This window comes from Megascapheus bottae, unplaced genomic scaffold (genome assembly GCF_031878675.1).
Source record: "Megascapheus bottae isolate mThoBot1 unplaced genomic scaffold, mThoBot2.hap1 HAP1_SCAFFOLD_290, whole genome shotgun sequence".
NCBI lineage: Eukaryota > Metazoa > Chordata > Mammalia > Rodentia > Geomyidae > Megascapheus > Megascapheus bottae.
Window position 1 is genome coordinate 51442 of NW_028327504.1, and position 20156 is coordinate 71597.

General features: G+C 60.9%; 1 protein-coding gene across 1 annotated transcript; it reads left to right on the forward strand.

Annotated features, from left to right (window-relative positions):
* The first annotated feature begins 239 nt into the window (after window positions 1–239).
* LOC150039729 (uncharacterized) lies at window positions 240–3211 on the forward strand. The gene is made up of 6 exons (XM_090327616.1): window positions 240–351; window positions 813–971; window positions 1143–1210; window positions 1508–2689; window positions 2783–2944; window positions 3065–3211. Exons 1-4 carry the CDS (start codon window positions 240–242, stop codon window positions 2432–2434), a joined length of 1266 nt encoding a protein of 421 aa, XP_090183742.1. The 3' UTR covers window positions 2435–2689; window positions 2783–2944; window positions 3065–3211.
* The last annotated feature ends 16945 nt before the right edge of the window (window positions 3212–20156 follow it).

Genomic DNA, 20156 nt, shown 5'->3' on the forward strand with positions numbered 1-20156 from the left:
ACTGGACAGGCCAGGTCTGGGGTTTCACTGGACAGGCCAGGTCTGGGGATGGAGAACTGGACAGGCCAGGTCTGGGGTGTCACTGGACAGGCCAGGTCTGGGGGGGTCACTGGACAGGCCAGGTCTGGGGGGGAGGCAGCTGCCTGGAATTGCTCTAGAGCCTGCTCACACTGTGCCATGTCTGGGGCTCAGGGGTGGTGGCCTGGACATCCCGTGGACAGCTCTGGCTATGTTCCCACATGGCCCATGGAGGGCCCACGTCCCTGCCTGGCAGTCTGTGCTGTGGGCCGCTGGCCAGAATGCCCGGCAGCCTGCGGGGCCACGCGCCGCCCAGTCCTCGCAGGCCTTTATGTAAATCAGGGCCTAATTAGCCCATCCAGCATTTGTGTAGAATATCATTTTTTTAATTACCAGCCTGGGCAGGTTCGGCTGCTGCCTGTTGTGGGCCCAATCACCATAAATCCCCCGGTAACAATTAACAATGTTGGAGCTGAGCTGCGTGTATTCCAGTGTTATAATTGTGCACGCTCTTGTTAATTGGCCTATCTGACTCTTTACTTTTTATGCTGCTCATCTGCTCATTACGGCAGCCATTTAATTCAATTAGCACCTTAATTAGAGGAACAGCCCTGTCCAATGTCGGGGCCTTGTCAGGGAGCCGGCCTGATGAGCAGAGACAAACACAGCTCCAGTGCAGGAGGCTGCAGAGGGAGACGGAGGAGGGGGAGGGGATGGGGAGGGGAGGAGGAGCGGGAGGGGAGGGGGAGCGGGAGGGGGAGCCCACCCCTCCCACACCCCCGTGTTGGCCCCAGCTACCCTGGGGGATCCCGAAGACTACATGAGTGCTTCTTGTCCCCAGCACCCTAGCCCCCTGGCTCCCTCTCCTCCTGTCCTCCAGGGTGATGGCCATCTGCCCAGGGCTGCCCCACGGCTGCCCTGGCTCCTTAGACACAGCCCCCAGTGGACACCGGGTTTGGAGGGGGGGGTTGTTTTGTGCCAGTCTATTGAAATTGCTATTCCCTGCCTATTAATTCTCCTAATTAGAATTAAATGAAGCATGTTAAATTGCTAGATTAACCAATAATTAAGCAGCCACTGTACTAAGACTGCATACCATGTGGCCGGAGCCCCTCTGCCTCCAGTGGAGGACCCGCCAGGGCCAGGGCCAGGGCCAGGGGACACAGGCCGCAGAGGTCTCAGCGGGCTGCGGGTGAGTGAGCCTGTGTGGGCGTGTGCACCCGTGTGATGTGCGCGCAACAGGAGGGCGTGCGTGTGCGTGTGTGCGCGTGTGCACACGTGTGTTCTGCGTGTGGGGAGGCATGGCGTGCCTGGGCCTGCACACACGTGTGGGTGTGTGCACAGGGGCGTGGATGGGGTGCGCAGGGCCCGGGGCGGGGCGGGGGCGCGGGGCTCAGCGCGCAGGGCGGGGCGTGGATCTCCCGTGTGGATTTCGGGTTCCAAGCCATTGTGACGCCTGCGCCCCGCCTCGGCCCCACGGCTCCCCTAGGAACCTCGGGCAGGGAGGGGCCGTGAGGCCACCCCGCGCCCTCCCGGCGCCCTCCCCGTCCCCACCCGCGTCCTCCCCGACCCCCACCCGCGCCCTCCCTCCCGCTCCGTGTCCCCCACCGCCCTGCCCAGCGGCCTGCTGCCCCTCCTGCCCCCCGCCCCGCACCCTGCCGGGTGCCCCAACCCCGGGGGCCTGTCCCCCGCCCAGTCCGGCGCCCCGAGCGGCGCCCGGCCGCCCACCCCGTCCCCCGCCCCCAGGGGCCTGTCCCGCACCCTGTCGCGCGCCCTGTCCCGCGTCCTGCCCCGGGCCCTGAGCGGCGCCCCGCCGCCCACCCCGGCCCCTGCCCTGGTCCCCGCCCCGCACCCCGCCTGGTGCCTGGCCCCTGGGGCCCCGTCCCTGGCGCTCTCCTCGCGGTGCCCCGCCCTGTCCCCCGCTCAGCACCTGGCCCACCGCTGCGCCTCTCGCTCCTCACCCTGCCCCGAGCCCTGTCCCCCGACCTGCGCCCCGCCCATTGGCCTTGTCCCTGCCCCGTCCCCGACTCCGTGCCCGGCGCCCTGCCCCGCCCCGCGCCCCGCGCCCTGCCCCGCGCCCTGCCCCGCCCCGCGCCCCGCGCCTTGCCCTGCGCCCTTCCCGGGGCCCCGCGCCCCGCCCTGCGCCCTCCACCGCAACACGCCGGGCGTCTCCCTGCGCGCGGGGCCCAGCGCCCTCTTCCCCGCCCCGTGCCCCTCCCCGCCCCCCGCGCCCTACGCCGCGCCGGTCCCCGCCCCCAGCCCTGGGCCCTGGCTGGGCATGGAGCCCCGTGCCGTCCCCAGCCGGCTCCCGCTCTGCGCCCTGCCCGGGACCCTGCGCCCCGCCCCGAGCCGCATCCCTCCAGTCCAGCCGCCCTCCCTGCGCCCGGGCTGGGCCCCTGGCCCTGGGGGCTGGTGAGGAGCCGCCCGCCCGCGCGCCCACACCGAGCCCGGAGCTGCCCGCTGGGCTTCGCATCGGCAGGGAGCCCCCCGGTGGCCACTGTGAGCCAGGACGCCTCGCCATCCGGAGTGCCCGCCGCCTCACCCGGGCGCCCCTGGCCGCCGCGCCCGCCCGCCCGTAGTGCCAGGCGCCACCCTCCATGTTCGCCTGCTGCTTGCAAACCCTGCCCCGAGGGCGCCGCGGGGAAGCCGCGCTCACCTGGCGCACGGACAGGTGCCTGGCTGCTCCTTGCCTCTGCCCTGCCTCCAAGCCAGAGCACCGGCTGGCCGCCCAGGGTGACCCGACCTGCGCACCCTTCCTCCTCAGATGGCCCCGAGCACTGCCCAGTGTGGACGAGATGTGAAGACGCATGAGCTACAGCAGAATGTCCCCAAGACCCCGACTGTCACCACATGAGCTACCGCAGCATGTCCCCAAGGCCCCTCCTGTCACCGGAGCCTTGTCAGGGGGCCCGGGCAGGGCCTGCAGGTGGGCTGTGCTGGGGCAGGAGCTCTGGGTGCGCCGCTGCAGGTGTGTGTGGGGGCATCCCTGTCACTCCAGGGGCGGGGAGGGACCCTCCACGCTGACCCTTGCTTCCCCCCCCCCCAGGAGATGGCTGCCCCCTGGGCCCCGGGCCCCGAGCCTTGCCTCCCAGCTGTAAACTTCCTGGTAACAGCCTGCTCCTGCAGCTGGAAGATATTGACTTCCAGGAGAAACAATGGCATGAATAAAATAAAAATAAAAAAGTTAATTATCCTTTGTGTTTGTAATTTAATTAAAGATGCAGTAAAGTTTTACTGTTTTTCCAGGTGATGATGTTTAGAGCCCCGAAAAGCTATTTGTGCTGCTGAGATTAAAGTACATTTTAAAATGTTCCTCGAGTACTTTCACATTTGTTGATAGATTTTTAAATTAAACTTTAAATTGTAATCTAAATTACCTCCAACAATTCATGGCCCTGTAATGAACTCCCACCATGGGCGCTGTCATCCCTCGATGATGGAGTGTGGATAGGGCTGCGTCAGCTGGTACGAGGAGCGAAAGCCACATCAGACCCCCAGGAGGCCAGCGGACCTGCAGACCTGCCCCGGTGGACATGGACGCAGGACGCAGATGCCTGGGTGGTCGAGGCTCTTCTGCCAGCTCCAGCCAGCCCGGCTCCCTCACCCCACAGAGGTAAGTGCAGAGCAGGAAGCAGCAAAACATGCAGCCCTTCCATGGGGCCAGCAAAGGGCTGCAGGGCCGAAGGACAACTCGGAACCTGAGGACATGTGACATTGGGGGACTTGCAGCTGGACAGACAGCCCTCTGCTCAAGCATCCCAGCCCCTGCCGGTGCACTTTCCCTTAGAGAAGGACAAGCAACAGAAAGCAAAACAATTTGGAATTTTCCGCACAGCACATTTTCCCAGATGGGTCATTTTGGTTTGGTTTTGTTTGTTGCTGTCATTTTTTTTTTTTTTTGGCCAATCCTGCCGGGCCCTCTGCCCTCTGCCCTCGGGCCTGCACCGCCTGCTCACCACATCCTTGCTTGCAGCCCCTGCTCACCGCATCCACCGCCAGACCCACGGTGCAGGGCGCAGCCACATCTGCACTCTGCTCCTGGCGGGTGCTTGCCGCCCCTAGAGGCTGCAGGCGGCCGGGACGGGAGGACAGGGTGCCTGGTCCACAGCGGGGGACCACTGAAGGACAGTGCTGCTCCTGCACCCTAGCTGCCCGCTGCAGGAGGCTTGGAAGAGGCACCATCTTCACAGACTCCCCCTCCCCACAAATCCTGGTCAGCGAGTGGACCTGCAGGTTCGCTGTGTCTGACAGGCACCCTGCCCTCCCCCACTGGAGGAGCAGAGCCCTCCCCCAGGGTCCTGCTGCTTCACATCCTCTGCCTGGTCTTCTCTCAGAGGCCTCTGTGGGTCTCAAGGTGACTTGTGGCCATTTCCTTCCATCTTGCGTGGGTTTGGGGAGTTGCCAGCATTCTCGGAGCTCAAGTCCACTTGAGAACACAGCCGTGGACCTCGTGATTGAACAGAGCCCTTCGTGTGAGTGATGTCAAGTGCACCTGGCCTGCATTTTGGAACTTGCGGAAGAACTCCTTCCCTTATTTTATAAGGGGGTGCTGGAGGGGCTGGGAGCGGGGACCTGGTAGTAGAGTGCTTGCCTAGCATGCACAAAGCTGGGGGCTCCATTCCTCAGGACCACATACACCGGAAGAAGGCCGGAACTGGTACTGTGGCTCAAGTGGTAGAGCTCTAGCCTTGAAAAAGCACAAGGACAGTGCTCAGGCCCTGAGCGCAAGCCCAAGACTGCCATAAAAAAGAAGGGCTGGTGGAGTGATTCAAGTAGCAGAGCACGAGCTCCAAACCCTGAGTTCAAACCCCAGTGCTGCCAATAAAAAAAATATATATATATTTGTGGAGTGTTCCGAATACCAGAGTTAATTTGGTTTTTTTCTATTTTAGTTTAGACTTTTCAAGACAATATTTAGCACACACATACCAACATCAAAGTATATTCTTGAACTGCTGCTCTTTAGCCAGTGTCAAGACTCTTCCTTTGTCCTTCGTGATTTGTTTTTGGCCTTCCTTGGATTTTGTCTGCTATAAGAACTGCTACGCAGGGGCCAGGAGTTTGGCCTAGTGGTAGAATGCTTGCCTAGCATACATGAAGACCCAGGTTCAATTCCTCGGTACCACATACATTGAAAAAAAAATTGGAAGTGTGTTAAGGTTCAGTGGTAGAGCTCTAGCCTTGTGAAAGTCCAAGGACAGTGCTCAGGCCCTGAGCTCAAGCCCAGGACTGACAATAAATAAATAAGTTTAAAAAAAACTGCTACCCATATTTGCCTGGTTGTTACTTTGTGCCATGTACCATTTTTCCACTTCATTTCATACTTTATATGCCTGTCCTTTAAAGCATGTCTTCTGTGAATCTTAGAGCCAGAACTGACCTCACTCAATCAGAGAATCCACCTCCTGACGTCCTCTGATCAGTCTCCACCTCCTGACCTCCTTTGGTCAGACTCCACCTCCTCACCTCCCCTGGTCAGAATCTCCACCTCCTGACCTCCTCTGGTCAGAATCTCCACCTCCTGACCTCCTCTGGTCAGAATCTCCACCTCCTCACCTCCTCTGGTCAGAATCTCCACCTCCTGACCTCCTCTGGTCAGAATCTCCACCTCCTGACCTCCTCTGGTCAGAATCTCCACCTCCTGACCTCCTCTGGTCAGAATCTCCACCACCTGACCTCCTCTGGTCAGAATCTCCACCTCCTGACCTCCTCTGGTCAGACTCTCCACCTCCTGACCTCCTCTGGTCAGAGTCTCCACCTCCTGACCTCCTCTGGTCAGTCTCCACCTCCTGACCTCCTCTGGTCAGAATCTCCACCTCCTGACCTCCTCTGTTAGGAATCTCCACCTCCTGACCTCCTCTGGTCAGAATCTCCACCTTCTGACCTCCCCTGGTCAGAATCTCCACCTCCTCACCTCCCCTGGTCAGAGTCTCGACCTCCTGACCTCCTCTGATCACTCTGCACCTCCTCACCTACCCTGGTCAGAGTCCCCACCTCCTGACCTCCCCTGGTCAGAATCTCCACATCCTCACCTCCCCTGGTCAGAGTCTCGACCTCCATACCTCCTCTGGTCAGTCTCCACCTCCTGACCTCCTCTGGTCAGAATCTCCACCTCCTCACCTCCTCTGGTCAGAGTCTCCACCTCCTCACCTCCCCTGGTCAGAATCTCCACCTCCTGACCTCCTCTGGTCAACCTCCTGACCTCCTCTGGTCAGAATCTCCACATCCTGACCTCCTCTGGTCAGAATCTCCACCTCCTGACCTCCTCTGTTCAGAATCTCCACCTCCTGACCTCCTCTGGTCACAATCTCCACCTCCTGATCTCCCCTGGTCAGAGTCTCGACCTCCTGAGCTCCTCTGGTCAGAATCTCCACCTCCTGACCTCCTCTGATCAGTCTCCACCTCCTGACCTCCTCTGCTCAGTCTCCACCTCCTGACCTCCTCTGGTCAGAATCTCCACCTCCAGACCTCCTCTGGTCAGAATCTCCACCTCCTGACCTCCTCTGGTCAGTCTCCACCTCCTGACCTCCTCTGGTCAGTCTCCACCTCCTGACGTCCTCTGGTCAGAATCTCCACCTCCTGACCTCCTCTGGTCACAATCTCCACCTCCTGATCTCCCCTGGTCAGAGTCTCGACCTCCTGAGCTCCTCTGGTCAGAATCTCCACCTCCTGACCTCCTCTGATCAGTCTCCACCTCCTGATCTCCCCTGGTCAGAGTCTCGACCTCCTGAGCTCCTCTGGTCAGAATCTCCACCTCCTGACCTCCTCTGATCAGTCTCCACCTCCTGACCTACTCTGGTCAGTCTCCACCTCCTGACCTCCTCTGGTCAGTCTCCACCTCCTGACCTCCTCTGGTCAGAATCTCCACCTCCTGACCGCCTCTGGTCAGAATCTCCACCTCCTGACCTCCTCTGGTCAGAGTCTCCACCTCCTGACCTCCTCTGTTCAGAATCTCCACCTCCTGACCACCTCTGGTCAGAATCTCCACCTCCTGACCTCCTCTGGTCAGAATCTCCACCTCCTGACGTCCTCTGGTCAGAATCTCCACCTCCTGACCTCCTCTGGTCAGAATCTCCACCTCCAGACCTCCTCTGGTCAGAATCTCCAGCTCCTCACCTCCTCTGATCAGTCTCCACCTCCTGACCTCCTCTGGTCAGAATCTCCACCTCCTGAGCTCCTCTGGTCAGAATCTCCACCTCCTGACCTCCTCCTGTCAGAGTCTCCACATCCTGACCTCCCCTGGTCAGAATCTCCACCTCCTGACCTCCTCTGGTGAGAATCTCCACCTCCTGACCTCCTCTGGTCAGAGTCTCCACCTCCTGACCTCCTTTGGTCAGAATCTCCACCTCCTGACCTCCTCTGATCAGTCTCCACCTCCTAACCTCCTCTAGTCAGAATCTCCACCTCCTGACCTCCTCTGGTCAGAATCTCCACCTCCTCACCTCCCCTGGTCAGAGTCTCCACCTCCTGACCTCCCCTGGTCAGAATCTCCACCTCCTGACCTCCTCTGGTGAGAATCTCCACCTCCTGACCTCCTCTGGTCAGAGTCTCCACCTCCTGACCTCCTTTGGTCAGAATCTCCACCTCCTCACCTCCTCTGGTCAGAATCTCCACCTCCTGACCTCCTCTGGTCAGAATCTCCACCTCCTGACCTCCTCTGGTCAACCTCCTGACCTCCTCTGGTCAGAATCTCCACCTCCTGACCTCCTCTGGTCAGAATCTCCACCTCCTGACCTCCTCTGGTCAGTCTCCACCTCCCGACCTCATCCGGTCAGAGTCTCCACATCCTGACCTCCTCTGGTCAGAATCTCCACCTCCTGACCTCCTCTGGTCAGAATCTCCACCTCCTGACCTCCTCTGGTCACAATTTCCACCTCCTGATCTCCCCTGGTCAGAGTCTCGACCTCCTGAGCTCCTCTGGTCAGAATCTCCACCCCCTGACCTCCTCTGATCAGTCTCCACCTCCTGACCTCCTCTGGTCAGTCTCCACCTTCTGACCTCCTCTGGTCAGAATCTCCACCTCCTCACCTCCTCTGGTCAGAATCTCCACCTCCTGACCTCCTCTGGTCAGAATCTCCACCTCCTGACCTCCTCTGGTCACAATCTCCACTTCCTGATCTCCCCTGGTCAGAGTCTCGACCTCCTGAGCTCCTCTGGTCAGAATCTCCACCCCCTGACCTCCTCTGATCAGTCTCCACCTCCTGACCTCCTCTGGTCAGTCTCCACCTTCTGACCTCCTCTGGTCAGAATCTGCACCTCCTCACCTCCTCAGGTCAGAATCTCCACCTCCTGACCTCCTCTGTTCAGAATCTCCACCTTCTGACCTTCTCTGGTCACAATCTCCACCTCCTGATCTCCCCTGGTCAGAGTCTCGACCTCCTGAGCTCCTCTGGTCAGAATCTCCACCTCCTGACCTCCTCTGATCAGTCTCCACCTCCTGACCTCCTCTGGTCAGTCTCCACCTCCTGACCTCCTCTGGTCAGAATCTCCACCTCAAGACCTCCTCTGGTCAGAATCTCCACCTCCTGACTTCCTCTGATCAGTCTCCACCTCCTGACCTCCTCTGGTCAGTCTCCACCTCCTGACGTCCTCTGGTCAGAATCTCCACCTCCTGACCTCCTCTGGTCAGAATCTCCACCTCCTCACCTCCTCTGGTCAGAATCTCCACCTCCTCACCTCCTCTGGTCAACTTCCTGACCTCCTCTTGTCAGAATCTCCACCTCCTGACCTCCTCCTGTCAGAGTCTCCACATCCTGACCTCCCCTGGTCAGAGTCTCCACCTCCTGACCTCCTCTGGTCAGTCTCCACCTCCTGACCTCCTCTGGTCAGTCTCCACCTCCTGACCTCCTCCTGTCAGAATCTCCACCTCCTGACCTCCTCTGGTCAGTCTCCACCTCCCGACCTCATCCGGTCAGAGTCTCCACATCCTGACCTCCCCTGGTCAGAGTCTCCACCTCCTGACCTCCTCCTGTCAGAATCTCCACCTCCTGACCTCCTCTGGTCAGTCTCCACCTCCCGACCTCATCCGGTCAGAGTCTCCACATCCTGACCTCCCCTTGTCAGAGTCTCCACCTCCTGACCTCCTCTGGTCAGAGTCTCCACCTCCTGACCTCCTCTGGTCAGAATCTCCACCTCCTGACCTCCTCTGGTCAGTCTCCACCTCCTGACCTCCTCTGGTCAGAATCTCCACCTCCTGACCTCCCCCGGTCAGTCTCCACCTCCTGACCTCCTCCTGTCAGAATCTCCACCTCCTGACCTCCTCTGGTCAGAATCTCCACCCCTGACCTCCCCTGGTCAGAATCTCCACCTCCTGACCTCCTCTGATCAGAATCTCCACCTCCTGACCTCCTCTGGTCAGAATCTCCACCTCCTCACCTCCCCTGGTCAGAGTCTCCACCTCCTGACCTCCCCTGATCAGAATCTCTACCTCCTGACCTCCTTTCGTCAGTTTCCACCTCCTGACCTCCTCTGGTCAGTCTCCACCTCCTGACCTCCTCTGGTCCAGTCTCCACCTCATGACCTCCTCTGGTCAGAGTCTCCACATCCTGACCTCCTCTGGTCAGAATCTCCACCTCCTGAACTCCTCTGGTCAGTCTCCACCTCCTGACCTCCTCCTGTCAGAATCTCCACCTCCTGACCTCCTCTGGTCAGTCTCCACCTCCCGACCTCATCCGGTCAGAGTCTCCACATCCTGACCTCCCCTGGTCAGAGTCTCCACCTCCTGACCTCCTCCTGTCAGAATCTCCACCTCCTGACCTCCTCTGGTCAGTCTCCACCTCCCGACCTCATCCGGTCAGAGTCTCCACATCCTGACCTCCCCTTGTCAGAGTCTCCACCTCCTGACCTCCTCTGGTCAGAGTCTCCACCTCCTGACCTCCTCTGGTCAGAATCTCCACCTCCTGACCTCCTCTGGTCAGTCTCCACCTCCTGACCTCCTCTGGTCAGAATCTCCACCTCCTGACCTCCCCCGGTCAGTCTCCACCTCCTGACCTCCTCTGGTCAGAATCCCCACCTCCTGACCTCCTCTGGTCAGAATCTCCATCTCCTGACCTCCTTTGGTCAGTCTCCACAACCTCACCTCCTCTGGTCAGAATCTCCACCTCCTGACCTCCTCTGGTCAGAATCTCCACCTCCTGACCTCCTCTGGTCAGTCTCCACCTCCTGACCTCCTCTGGTCAGAATCTCCACCTCCTGACCTCCACTGTCCAGAATCTCCACCTCCTGACCTCCTCTGGTCAGAATCTCCACCTCCTGACCTCCTCTGGTCAGAATCTCCACCTCCTGACCTCCTTTGGTTAGTCTCCACCTCCTCACCTCCCCTGGTCAGAATCTCCACCTCCTGCCCTCCTCTGGTCAGAATCTCCACCTCCTGACCTCCTCTGGTCAGTCTCCACCTTCTGACCTCCTCTGGTCAGAGTCTCCATCTCCTGACCTCCTCTGGTCAGAATCTCCACCTCCTGACCTCCTCTGGTCAGAAGCTCCACATCCTGAGCTCTTCTGGTCAGAGTCTCCACCTCCTGACCTCCTCTTGTCAGTCTCCACCTCTTGACCTCCCCTGGTCAGAATCTCTACCTCCTGACCTCCTCTGGTCAGTTTCTACGTCCTGGCCTCCTCTGGTCAACCTCCTGACCTCCTCTGGTCAGTCTCCACTTCCTGACCTCCTCTGGTCAGAGTCTCTACGTCCTGACCTCCTCTGGTCAGAGTCCCTACCTCCTTACCTCCTCGGGTCAGAATCTCCACATCCTGACCTCCTCTGGTCAGTCTCCACCTCCTGATTTCCTGTAGTCAGAATCTCCAACCCCTACCTCCTCTGATCAGCGGCTCTTCCTCCTGAACTCCTCTGGTCAGTCCCCACTCCTGACCTCCTCTACTCAGAGATCAGGACTCGACAGGACTCTGGGGAGGGGAAGTCAGGACTGGACAGGGCTCTGGGGAGTGGAGGAGGTCAGGACTGGACAGGGCTCTGGGGAAGGGGAGGTCAGGACTGGACAGGGCTCTGGGGAGGGGGAGGTCAGGACTAGACCTGGCTCTGGGGGGAGGTCAGGACTGGACAGGGCTCTGGGGAGGGGAAGGTCAGGACTGGAAAGGGCTCTGGGGAGTGGGGGAGGTCAGAACTGGACAGGGCTCTGGGGAGTGGGGGGAGGTCAGGACTGGACAGGATTCTGGGGAGTGGGGGAGGTCAGGACTGGACAGGGCTCTGGGGAGTGGGGGAGGTCAGGACTGGACAAGTTCTGGGGAGTAGGGGGAGGTCAGGACTGGAGAGGGCTCTGGGGAGTTGGGGAGGTCTGACTACACAGGGCTCTGGGGAGGTGGGGAGGTCAGGACTGGACAGGGCTCTGGGGAGTGGGGTAGGTCAGGACTGGACAGGGTCTGGGGGTGGGGGAGGTCAGGACTAGACAGGGCTCTGGGGAGTGGGGGAGCTCAGGACTGGACAGGGTCTGGGGAGTGTGGGAGGTCAGGACTAGACAGGGCTCTGGGGAGTGGGGGGAGATCAGGACTAGACAGGGCTCTGGGGAGTGAAGGAGGTCAGAACTAGACAGGGCTCTGGGGAGTCGGGGAGGTCAGGGCTGGACAGGGCTCTGGGGAGTGGGGGAGGTCAGAACTAGATAGGGCTCTGGGGAGGGAGGTCAGGACTGGACAGGGCTCTGGGGAGGGGAGGTCAAGACTGGTCAGGGCTCTGGGGAGTGGGGGAGGTCAGGACTGGACAGGGTCTGGGGAGTGGGGGAGGTCAGGACTGGACAGGGCTCTGGGGAGTGGGGGAGGTCAGAACTGGACAGGGCTCTGGGGAGTAGGGGAGGTCAGGACTAGACAGGCTCTGGGGAGGGAAGGTCAGGACTGGACAGGGCTCAGGGGAGTGGGGGAGGTCAGGACTGGACAGGGTTCTGGGGAGTGGGGGAGGTCAGAACTGGACAGGGCTCTGGGAAGTGGGGTGAGGTCAGGACTGGACAGGATTCTGGGGAGTGGGAGAGGTCAGAACTGGACAGGATTCTGGGGAGTGGGGGAGGTCAGGACTGGACAGGGCTCTGGGGAGTGGGGGAGGTCAGGACTGGACAGGGCTCTGGGGAGTAGGGGGAGGTCAGAACTGGACAGGGTTCTGGGGAGGGGGAGGTCAGGACTGGACAGGGCTCTGGGGAGTGGGGTGAGGTCAGGACTGGACAGGATTCTGGGGAGTGGGGGAGGTCAGGACTGGACGGGGCTCTGGGGAGTGGGGGAGGTCAGGACTTGACAGGGCTCTGGGGAGTGGGGGGAGGTCAGGACTGGACAGGGTTCTGGGGAGGGGGGATGTCAGGACTGGACAGGGCTCTGGGGAGTGGGGTGAGGTCAGGACTGGACAGGGTTCTGGAGAGTGGGGGAGGTCAGGACTGGACAGGGCTCTGAGGAGTGGGGGAGGTCAGGAATAGACAGGGCTCTGGGGAGGGGGGAGGTCAGGACTGGACAGGGCTCTGGGGAGTGGCGGAGGTCAGAACTGGACAGGGCTCTGGGGAGTGGGGGAGGTCAGAACTGGACAGGGCTCTGGGGAGTGGGGGGAGGTCAGAACTGGGCAGGGCTCTGGGGAGTGGGGGAGGTCAGGACTGGACAGGGCTCATGGGAGTTGGGGAGGTCAGGACTGGATAGGGCTCTGGGGAGTGGGGGAGGTCAGGACTGGACAGGGCTCTGGGGAGGGAGGAGGTCAGGACTAGACAGGGTTCTGGGGAGTGGGGGAGGTCAGGACTGGACAGGGCTCTGGGGAATGGGGGAGGTCAGGACTGGACAGGGTCTGGTGAGTGGGGGAGGTCAGGACTGGACAGGGCTCTGGGGAGGGGGAGGTCAAGACTGGACAGGGCTCTGGGGAGTGGGGGAGGTCAGGACTGGACAGGGTTCTGGGGAGTGGGGGAGGTCAGGACTGGACAGGGGTCTGGGGAGTGGGGGAGGTCAGGACTGGACAGGGCTCTGGGGAGTGGGGGAGGTCAGTACTGGACAGGGCTCTGGGGAGGGAGGAAGTCAGGACTGGACAGGGTTCTGGGGAGGGGGGAGGTCAGGACTGGACAGGGCTCTGGGGAGTGGGGGAGGTCAGGACTACACAGGGCTCTGGGGAGTGGGTGAGGTCAGGACTGGACAGGGCTCTGGGGAGTGGGGGAGGTCAGAACTAGACAGGGCTCTGGGGAGTCGGTGAGGTCAGGACTGGACAGGGCTCTGGGGAGTGGGGTAGGTCAGGACTGGACAGGGTCTGGGGAGTGGGGGAGGTCAGGACTTGACAGGGCTCTGGGGAGTGGGGGAGGTCAGGACTGGACAGGGTCTGGGGAGTGGGGGAGGTCAGGACTACACAGAGCTCTTTGGATTGGTGGGAGGTCAGGACTGGACAGGGTTCTGGGGAGTGTGGGAGGTCAGGACTAGACAGGGCTCTGGGGAGTGGGGGAGGTCAGAACTAGACAGGGCTCTGGGGAGTGGGGGAGGTCAGGGCTGGACAGTGCTCTGGGGAGTGGGGGAGGTCAGAACTAGACAGGGCTCTGGGGAGTGGGGGAGGTCAGGGCTGGACAGGGCTCTGGGGAGTGGGGGAGGTCAGAACTAGACAGGGCTCTGGGGAGGGGAGGTCAGGACTGGACAGGGCTCTGGGGAGGGGAGGTCAGGACTGGTCAGGGCTCTGGGGAGTGGGGGTGGTCAGGACTGGACAGGGCTCTGGGGAGTGGGGGAGGTCAGGACTGGACAGGGCTCTGGGGAGTGGGGGAGGTCAGAACTGGACAGGGCTCTGGGGAGTAGGGGAGGTCAGGACTAGACAGGCTCTGGGGAGGTAAGGTCAGGACTGGACAGGGCTCTGGGGAGTGGGGGAGGTCAGGACTGGACAGGGTTCTGGGGAGTGGGGGAGGTCAGGACTGGACAGGGCTCTGGGGAGTGGGGGAGGTCAGGACTGGACAGGGCTCTGGGGAGTGGGGGAGGTCAGGACTGGACAGGGCTCTGGGGAGTGGGGGGGGGTCGGGACTGGAGAGGGTTCTGGGGAGGAGGAGGTCAGGACTGGACAGGGTCTGGGGAGGGGAGGTCAGGACTGGACAGGGTCTGGGGAGTGGGGGATGTCAGGACTACACAGGGCTCTGGGGAGTGGGGGAGGTCAGGACTGGACAGGGTTCTGGGGAGGAGGAGGTCAGGACTAGACAGGGCTCTGGGGAGTGGGAGGTCAGGACTAGACTGGGCTCTGGGGAGTGGGGGAGGTCAGAACTAGACCGGGCTCTGGGGAGTGGTGTAGGTCAGAACTGGACAGGGCTCTGGGGAGGGGAGGTCAGGACTGGACAGGGCTCTGGGGAGGGGAGGTCAGGTTTGGTCAGGGCTCTGTGGAGTGGGGGAGGTCAGGACTGGACAGGGTCTGAGGAGGGGGAGGTCAGGACTGGACAGGGTCTGGGGAGGGGGAGGTCAGGACTGGACAGGGCTCTGGGGGGTGGGAGAGGTCAGGACTGGACACGGTCTGGGAATGAGGAGGTCAGGACTGGACAGGGTGTGGGGAGGGGGAGGTCAGGACTGGACAGAGTGTGGGGAAGGGGAGGTTAGGACTGGACAGGGCTCTGGGGAGAGGGGGAGGTCAGGACTGGACAGGGTCTGGGGAGGGGGAGGTCAGGACTGGATAGGGTCTGGGGAGGGAGACACCAGCACACCATTCAGTGGGCCCAGACCTGAGAGTCACTGAGCGCCATCAGCCGAGTGATAAATGGACCCTATTTTTAACGAGAGACACTGCAGAGACCATTTCTATTTGTTTTTGTGGCTCTGCGAGGCTCTGTGCCTGGTATTAATGCCGCTGTGAGGGAGATAAACTGAGCGGCTGAGCTCTGAGCCCCTCTGATACCATCAGCAACCACAGGGAAAAATGCCGCGTAATAATCTTGTGAAGGTTTTCTAAATTAAGACCAAACAGATGACCTGCGGTGTATCAGCCCCTCTGTGGCTGCCACCATGCTCCCATCCATCTGAAGACCCAAGTGACAGTGGCAGGACAGGCACGGCAGCCAGTGACCGGGAGGGGGTGGCCACACGGTCACTGCAGAGTCCCTGGAAGATCAGAGCCCAGCCTGGGACCCCAAAGGTGCTGGGTGCAGTGGGTTTGGTCCATTAGTGTCCGTGGCAGTGCCTCCTCCTGCAGCACACTGCTCTACGCCAGTTGCCTGGGAGGTCAGGTGGAGGGGAGGCCGGATGGGAGATCAGGCGAGGTGGGGGAGCCAGGGCGGACAATGAGGAGACCAAGAGGGAGGCCAGGAGAAGGAAGGTGGGGAGGCAGGCCAGGTATAGAGGAGGAAATCAGGAGGACCGGTCAGGAGGACCAAGTCAGGGGGAACAGGTCAAAGGGCAGGTCAGGGAGGACAGGTCAGGAGACAGGTCAGGGGGGACAGGTCAAGGGGGACAGGTCCAAGGACAGATCACCGAACAGGTCAGGGGGACAGATCAGAGGGTAGATCAGGGGGGACAGGTCGAGGGGGTCAGGTCAGGGCGGGGGCAGGTCAGGGGGACAGATCAGGGGACAGGTCAGGGTGTGCAGGTCAGGTGCATCAGGACAGGCTACAGAGTCTCAAGACTACCCAGGGTCTGACCTGCCCCTGGAAGCAACGGGGAGAGGCCTTCCACCTCTCCCAGCTGCCCGGCCCAGACTGCACCAACTTGACCACTGGAGTCCCCTGAGGTCAGATCCCAGCACAAGGTGAAGATCGGGGGCAGGGGCAGAGCAGGCTGGCCCTTCCCAGACATCGATGCAGGCCTGTGGGGTCAGCCCCTCCATGCCTAGTGGGGTACACAGTGCCCTGAGTTGTGTGTAGCACCCCATCAGGCCTCACTCCAACTCTGGACCCAGGTCCAGCTCCCCGAATACTGCCCCAGGCATGCATATGGCAGGGCAGGGGCACAGCAGGCTTGCCAGTGGCAGGCCAGGTTGCCCCTCAGTGCCAGCCCTGAGGCAGCTGCCCAGATCCCACGTCAGACCACCCACTGTGCACCCCTGGACAGGCCCCCAGCCCAGGGCGGCTTCTGTTTCCAGTGAGGAAGCCCTAGGCCAAAGCATATCTGGCACTAGATCCTCCAAAGTGGGGCCTCTCCGCTGCTGGCCACTGCATACTCACACTGGGCAGGGCTGGCCTCCCACAGAGGGTCACGAGCCCATGGGAAAGCCGGCAGGGAAGCCAGTCCTCTCCCGTGGAGATTCACTGACCCCCAGGCTGAGGTCAGTAGCTTCTGAGGACTTTCTGCCCAGGACAGGTGCATGGGGCCAGGGTTTGGCACAGGCTCCTGTCTGCAGCCTCTGAAGTCTGAATCAGTAGGTCACCCCATACCTTCTGGTCACGTCCTGTCCCCACCCAGGTTGGCCTGAACTCCAGTGCTCAGTTGGAGTGCAGCATTTGTGCCGAGCTCCCTGGGGGCTGTGTCTGTTTACCAGTGTCTGTGCAGTGCTCACCGGGGGCTGTGCAGTGCTCACTAGTGTCTGTGTGATGCTCACCAGGGCTGTGCCGTGCTCACCAGGGCTGCGCCGTGCTCACCAGGGCTGGGCCATGTTCACCAGTGCCTGTGCAGTGCTCACCAGTGTCTGTGCGGTGCTCACCAGGGCTGTGCCGTGCTCACCAGGGCTGGGCCGTGTTCACCAGTGTCTGTGCAGTGCTCACCAGTGCCAGTGCAGTGCTCACCAGTGTCTGTGCAGTGCTCACTAGTGTCTGTGCAGTGCTCACCAGTGTCTGTGCCGTGCTCACCAGGGCTGGGCCGTGTTCACCAGTGTCTGTGCAGTGCTCACCAGTGTCTGTGCAGTGCTCACCAGTGCCAGTGCAGTGCTCACCAGTGTCTGTGCAGTGCTCACCAGTGTCTTTCAGTGCTCACCAGTGTCTGTGCAGTGCTCACCAGGGCTGTGCTGTGCTCACCAGTGTCTGCGCAGTGCTCACCAGTGTCTGCGCAGTGCTCACCAGTGTCTGTGCTGTGCTCACCAGTGTCTGTGCCGTGCTCACCAGTGTCTGTGCAGTGCTTACCAGTGTCAGTGTAGTGCTCACCAGGGCTGTGCCGTGCTCACCAGTGTCTGTGCAGTGCTCACCAGTGTCTGTGCCGTGCTCACCAGTGTCTGTGTAGTGCTCACCGAGGCTGTGCAGTGCTCACCAGTGTCTGTGCCGTGCTCACCAGTGTCTGTGCCATGCTCACCAGAGCTGTGCTGTACTCACCAGTGTCTGTGCAGTGCTCACCAGGGCTGTGCCGTGCTCACCAGTGTCTGTGCAGTGCTCACCAGTGTCTGTGCAGTGCTCACCAGTGTCTGTGCAGTGCTCACCAGGGTTGTGCCGTGCTCACCAGTGTCTATGTGGTGCTCACCAGTGTCTGCGCAGTGATCACCAGTGTCTGTGCAAACAGTGTCTGTGCAGTGCTCACCAGTGTCTGTGCCTTGCTCACCAGTGTCTGCGCAGTGCTCACCAGTGTCTTTCAGTGCTCACAAGTGTCTGTGCCGTGTTCACCAGTGTCTGTGCCGTGCTCACCAGGGCTGTGCCGTGTTCACCAGGGCTGTGCAGTGCTCACCAGGGTTGGACCGTGCTCACCATTGTCTGTGCAGTGCTCACCAGTGTCTGTGCAGTGCTCACCAGGGCTATGCAGTGCTCACCAGTGTCTGTGCCGTGCTCACCAGGGCTGCGCAGTGCTCACCAGTGTCTGTGCAGTGCTCACCAGTGTCTGTGCATTGCTCACTGGTGTCTGTGCCATGATCACCGGTGTCTATGTGGTGCTCACCAGTGTCTGTGCCGTGCTCACCTGTGTCTGTGCAGTGCTCACCAGTGTCTGTGCAGTGCTCACCAGGCCTGTGCCAGGCTCACTAGTGTCTGTGCCGTGCTCACCAGTGTCTGTGCCATGCTCACCAGAGCTGTGCCGTGCTCACCAGTGTCTGTGCAGTGCTCACCAGTGTCTGTGCAGTGCTCACCAGGGTTGTGCCGTGCTCACCAGTGTCTATGTGGTGCTCACCAGTGTCTGCGCAGTGATCACCAGTGTCTGTGCAAACAGTGTCTGTGCAGTGCTCACCAGTGTCTGTGCCTTGCTCACCAGTGTCTGCGCAGTGCTCACCAGTGTCTTTCAGTGCTCACAAGTGTCTGTGCCGTGTTCACCAGTGTCTGTGCCGTGCTCACCAGGGCTGTGCCGTGTTCACCAGGGCTGTGCAGTGCTCACCAGTGTCTGTGCCGTGCTCACCAGTGTCTGTGCAGTGCTCACCGGGGCTGTGCAGTGCTCACCAGTGTCTGTGCAGTGCTCACCGGGGCTATGCAGTGCTCACCAGTGTCTGCGCAGTGCTCACCAGTGTCTTGCAGTGCTCACCAGTGTCTGTGCAGTGCTCACCAGGGCTCTGCAGTGCTCACCAGTGTCTGTGCCGTGCTCACCAGGGCTGCGCAGTGCTCACCAGTGTCTTGCAGTGCTCACCAGTGTCTGTGCATTGCTCACTGGTGTCTGTGCCATGCTCACCGGTGTCTATGTGGTGCTCACCAGTGTCTGTGCCGTGCTCACCTGTGTCTGTGCAGTGCTCACCAGGCCTGTGCCAGGCTCACTAGTGTCTGTGCCGTGCTCACCAGTGTCTGTGCAGTGCTCACCAGGCCTGTGCCAGGCTCACCAGTGTCTGTGCAGTGCTCACCAGTGTCTGCATAGTCCTCATCAGTGTCTGCGCAGTGCTCACCAGTGTCTGTGCAGTGCTCACCAGTGTCTGTGCAGTGCTCACCAGGGCTCTGCAGTGCTCACCAGTGTCTGTGCCGTGCTCACCAGGGCTGCGCAGTGCTCACCAGTGTCTTGCAGTGCTCACCAGTGTCTGTGCATTGCTCACTGGTGTCTGTGCCATGCTCACCGGTGTCTATGTGGTGCTCACCAGTGTCTGTGCCGTGCTCACCGGGGTGTGCAGTGCTCACCAGGGCTGTGCAGTGCTCACCAGTGTCTGTGCCGTGCTCACCAGTGTCTGTGCAGTGCTCACCAGTGTCTGCACAGTCCTCATCAGTGTCTGCGCAGTGCTCACCAGTGTCTGTGCAGTGCTCACCAGTGTCTGTGCAGTGATCACCGGGGCTGTGCAATGCTCACCAGTGTCTGTGCAGTGCTCACCAGGGCTGTGCAGTGCTCACCAGTGTCTGTGCCATGCTCACCAGTGTCTGTGCAGTGCTCACCAGTGTCTGTGCAGTGCTCACCAGGGCTGTGCAGTGCTCACCAGTGTCTGTGCAGTGCTCACCAGGGCTGTGCCGTGCTCACCAGTGTCTGTGCCGTGCTCACCAGTGTCTTGCAGTGCTCACCAGTGTCTGTGCCGTGCTCACCAGGGCTGCGCAGTGCTCACCAGTGTCTGTGCAGTGCTCACCAGTGTCTGTGCCATGCTCACCGGTGTCTATGTGGTGCTCACCAGGGCTGTGCAGTGCTCACCGGGGCTGTGCAGTGCTCACCAGTGTCTGTGCAGTGCTCACCAGTGTCTGTGCAGTGCTCACCAGGGTTGGGCCGTGCTCACCATTGTCTGTGCAGTGCTCACCAGTGTCTGTGCAGTGCTCACCAGGGCTCTGCAGTGCGCACCAGTGTCTGTGCCGTGCTCACCAGGGCTGCGCAGTGCTCACCAGTGTCTTGCAGTGCTCACCAGTTTCTTTGCATTGCTCACTGGTGTCTGTGCCATGCTCACCGGTGTCTATGTGGTGCTCACCAGTGTCTGTGCAGTGCTCACCAGGCCTGTGCCAGGCTCACTAGTGTCTGTGCCGTGCTCACCAGTGTCTGTGCAGTCCTCACCAGTATCTGTGCAGTGTTCACCGGGGCTGTGTCATGCTCACCAGTGTCTGTGCAGTGCTCACCAGTGTCTGTGCAGTGCTCACCAGGGCTGTGCAGTGCTCACCAGTGTCTGCGCAGTGCTCACCAGGGCTGTGCAGTGCTCACCAGTGTCTTTCAGTGCTCACCAGTGTCTGCGCAGTGCTCACCAGTGTCTGTGCAGTGCTCACCAGTGTCTGTGCAGTGCTCACCGGGGCTATGCAGTGCTCACCAGTGTCTGCGCCGTGCTCACCAGTGTCTGTGCCGTGCTCACCAGTGTCTGTGCAGTGCTCACCGGGGCTGTGCAGTGCTCACCAGTGTCTGCGTAGTGCTCACCAGGGCTGTGCAGTGCTCACCAGTGTCTGCAGTGCTCACCAGTGTCTGTGCAGTGCTCTCCAGGGCTGTGCAGTGCTCACCAGTGT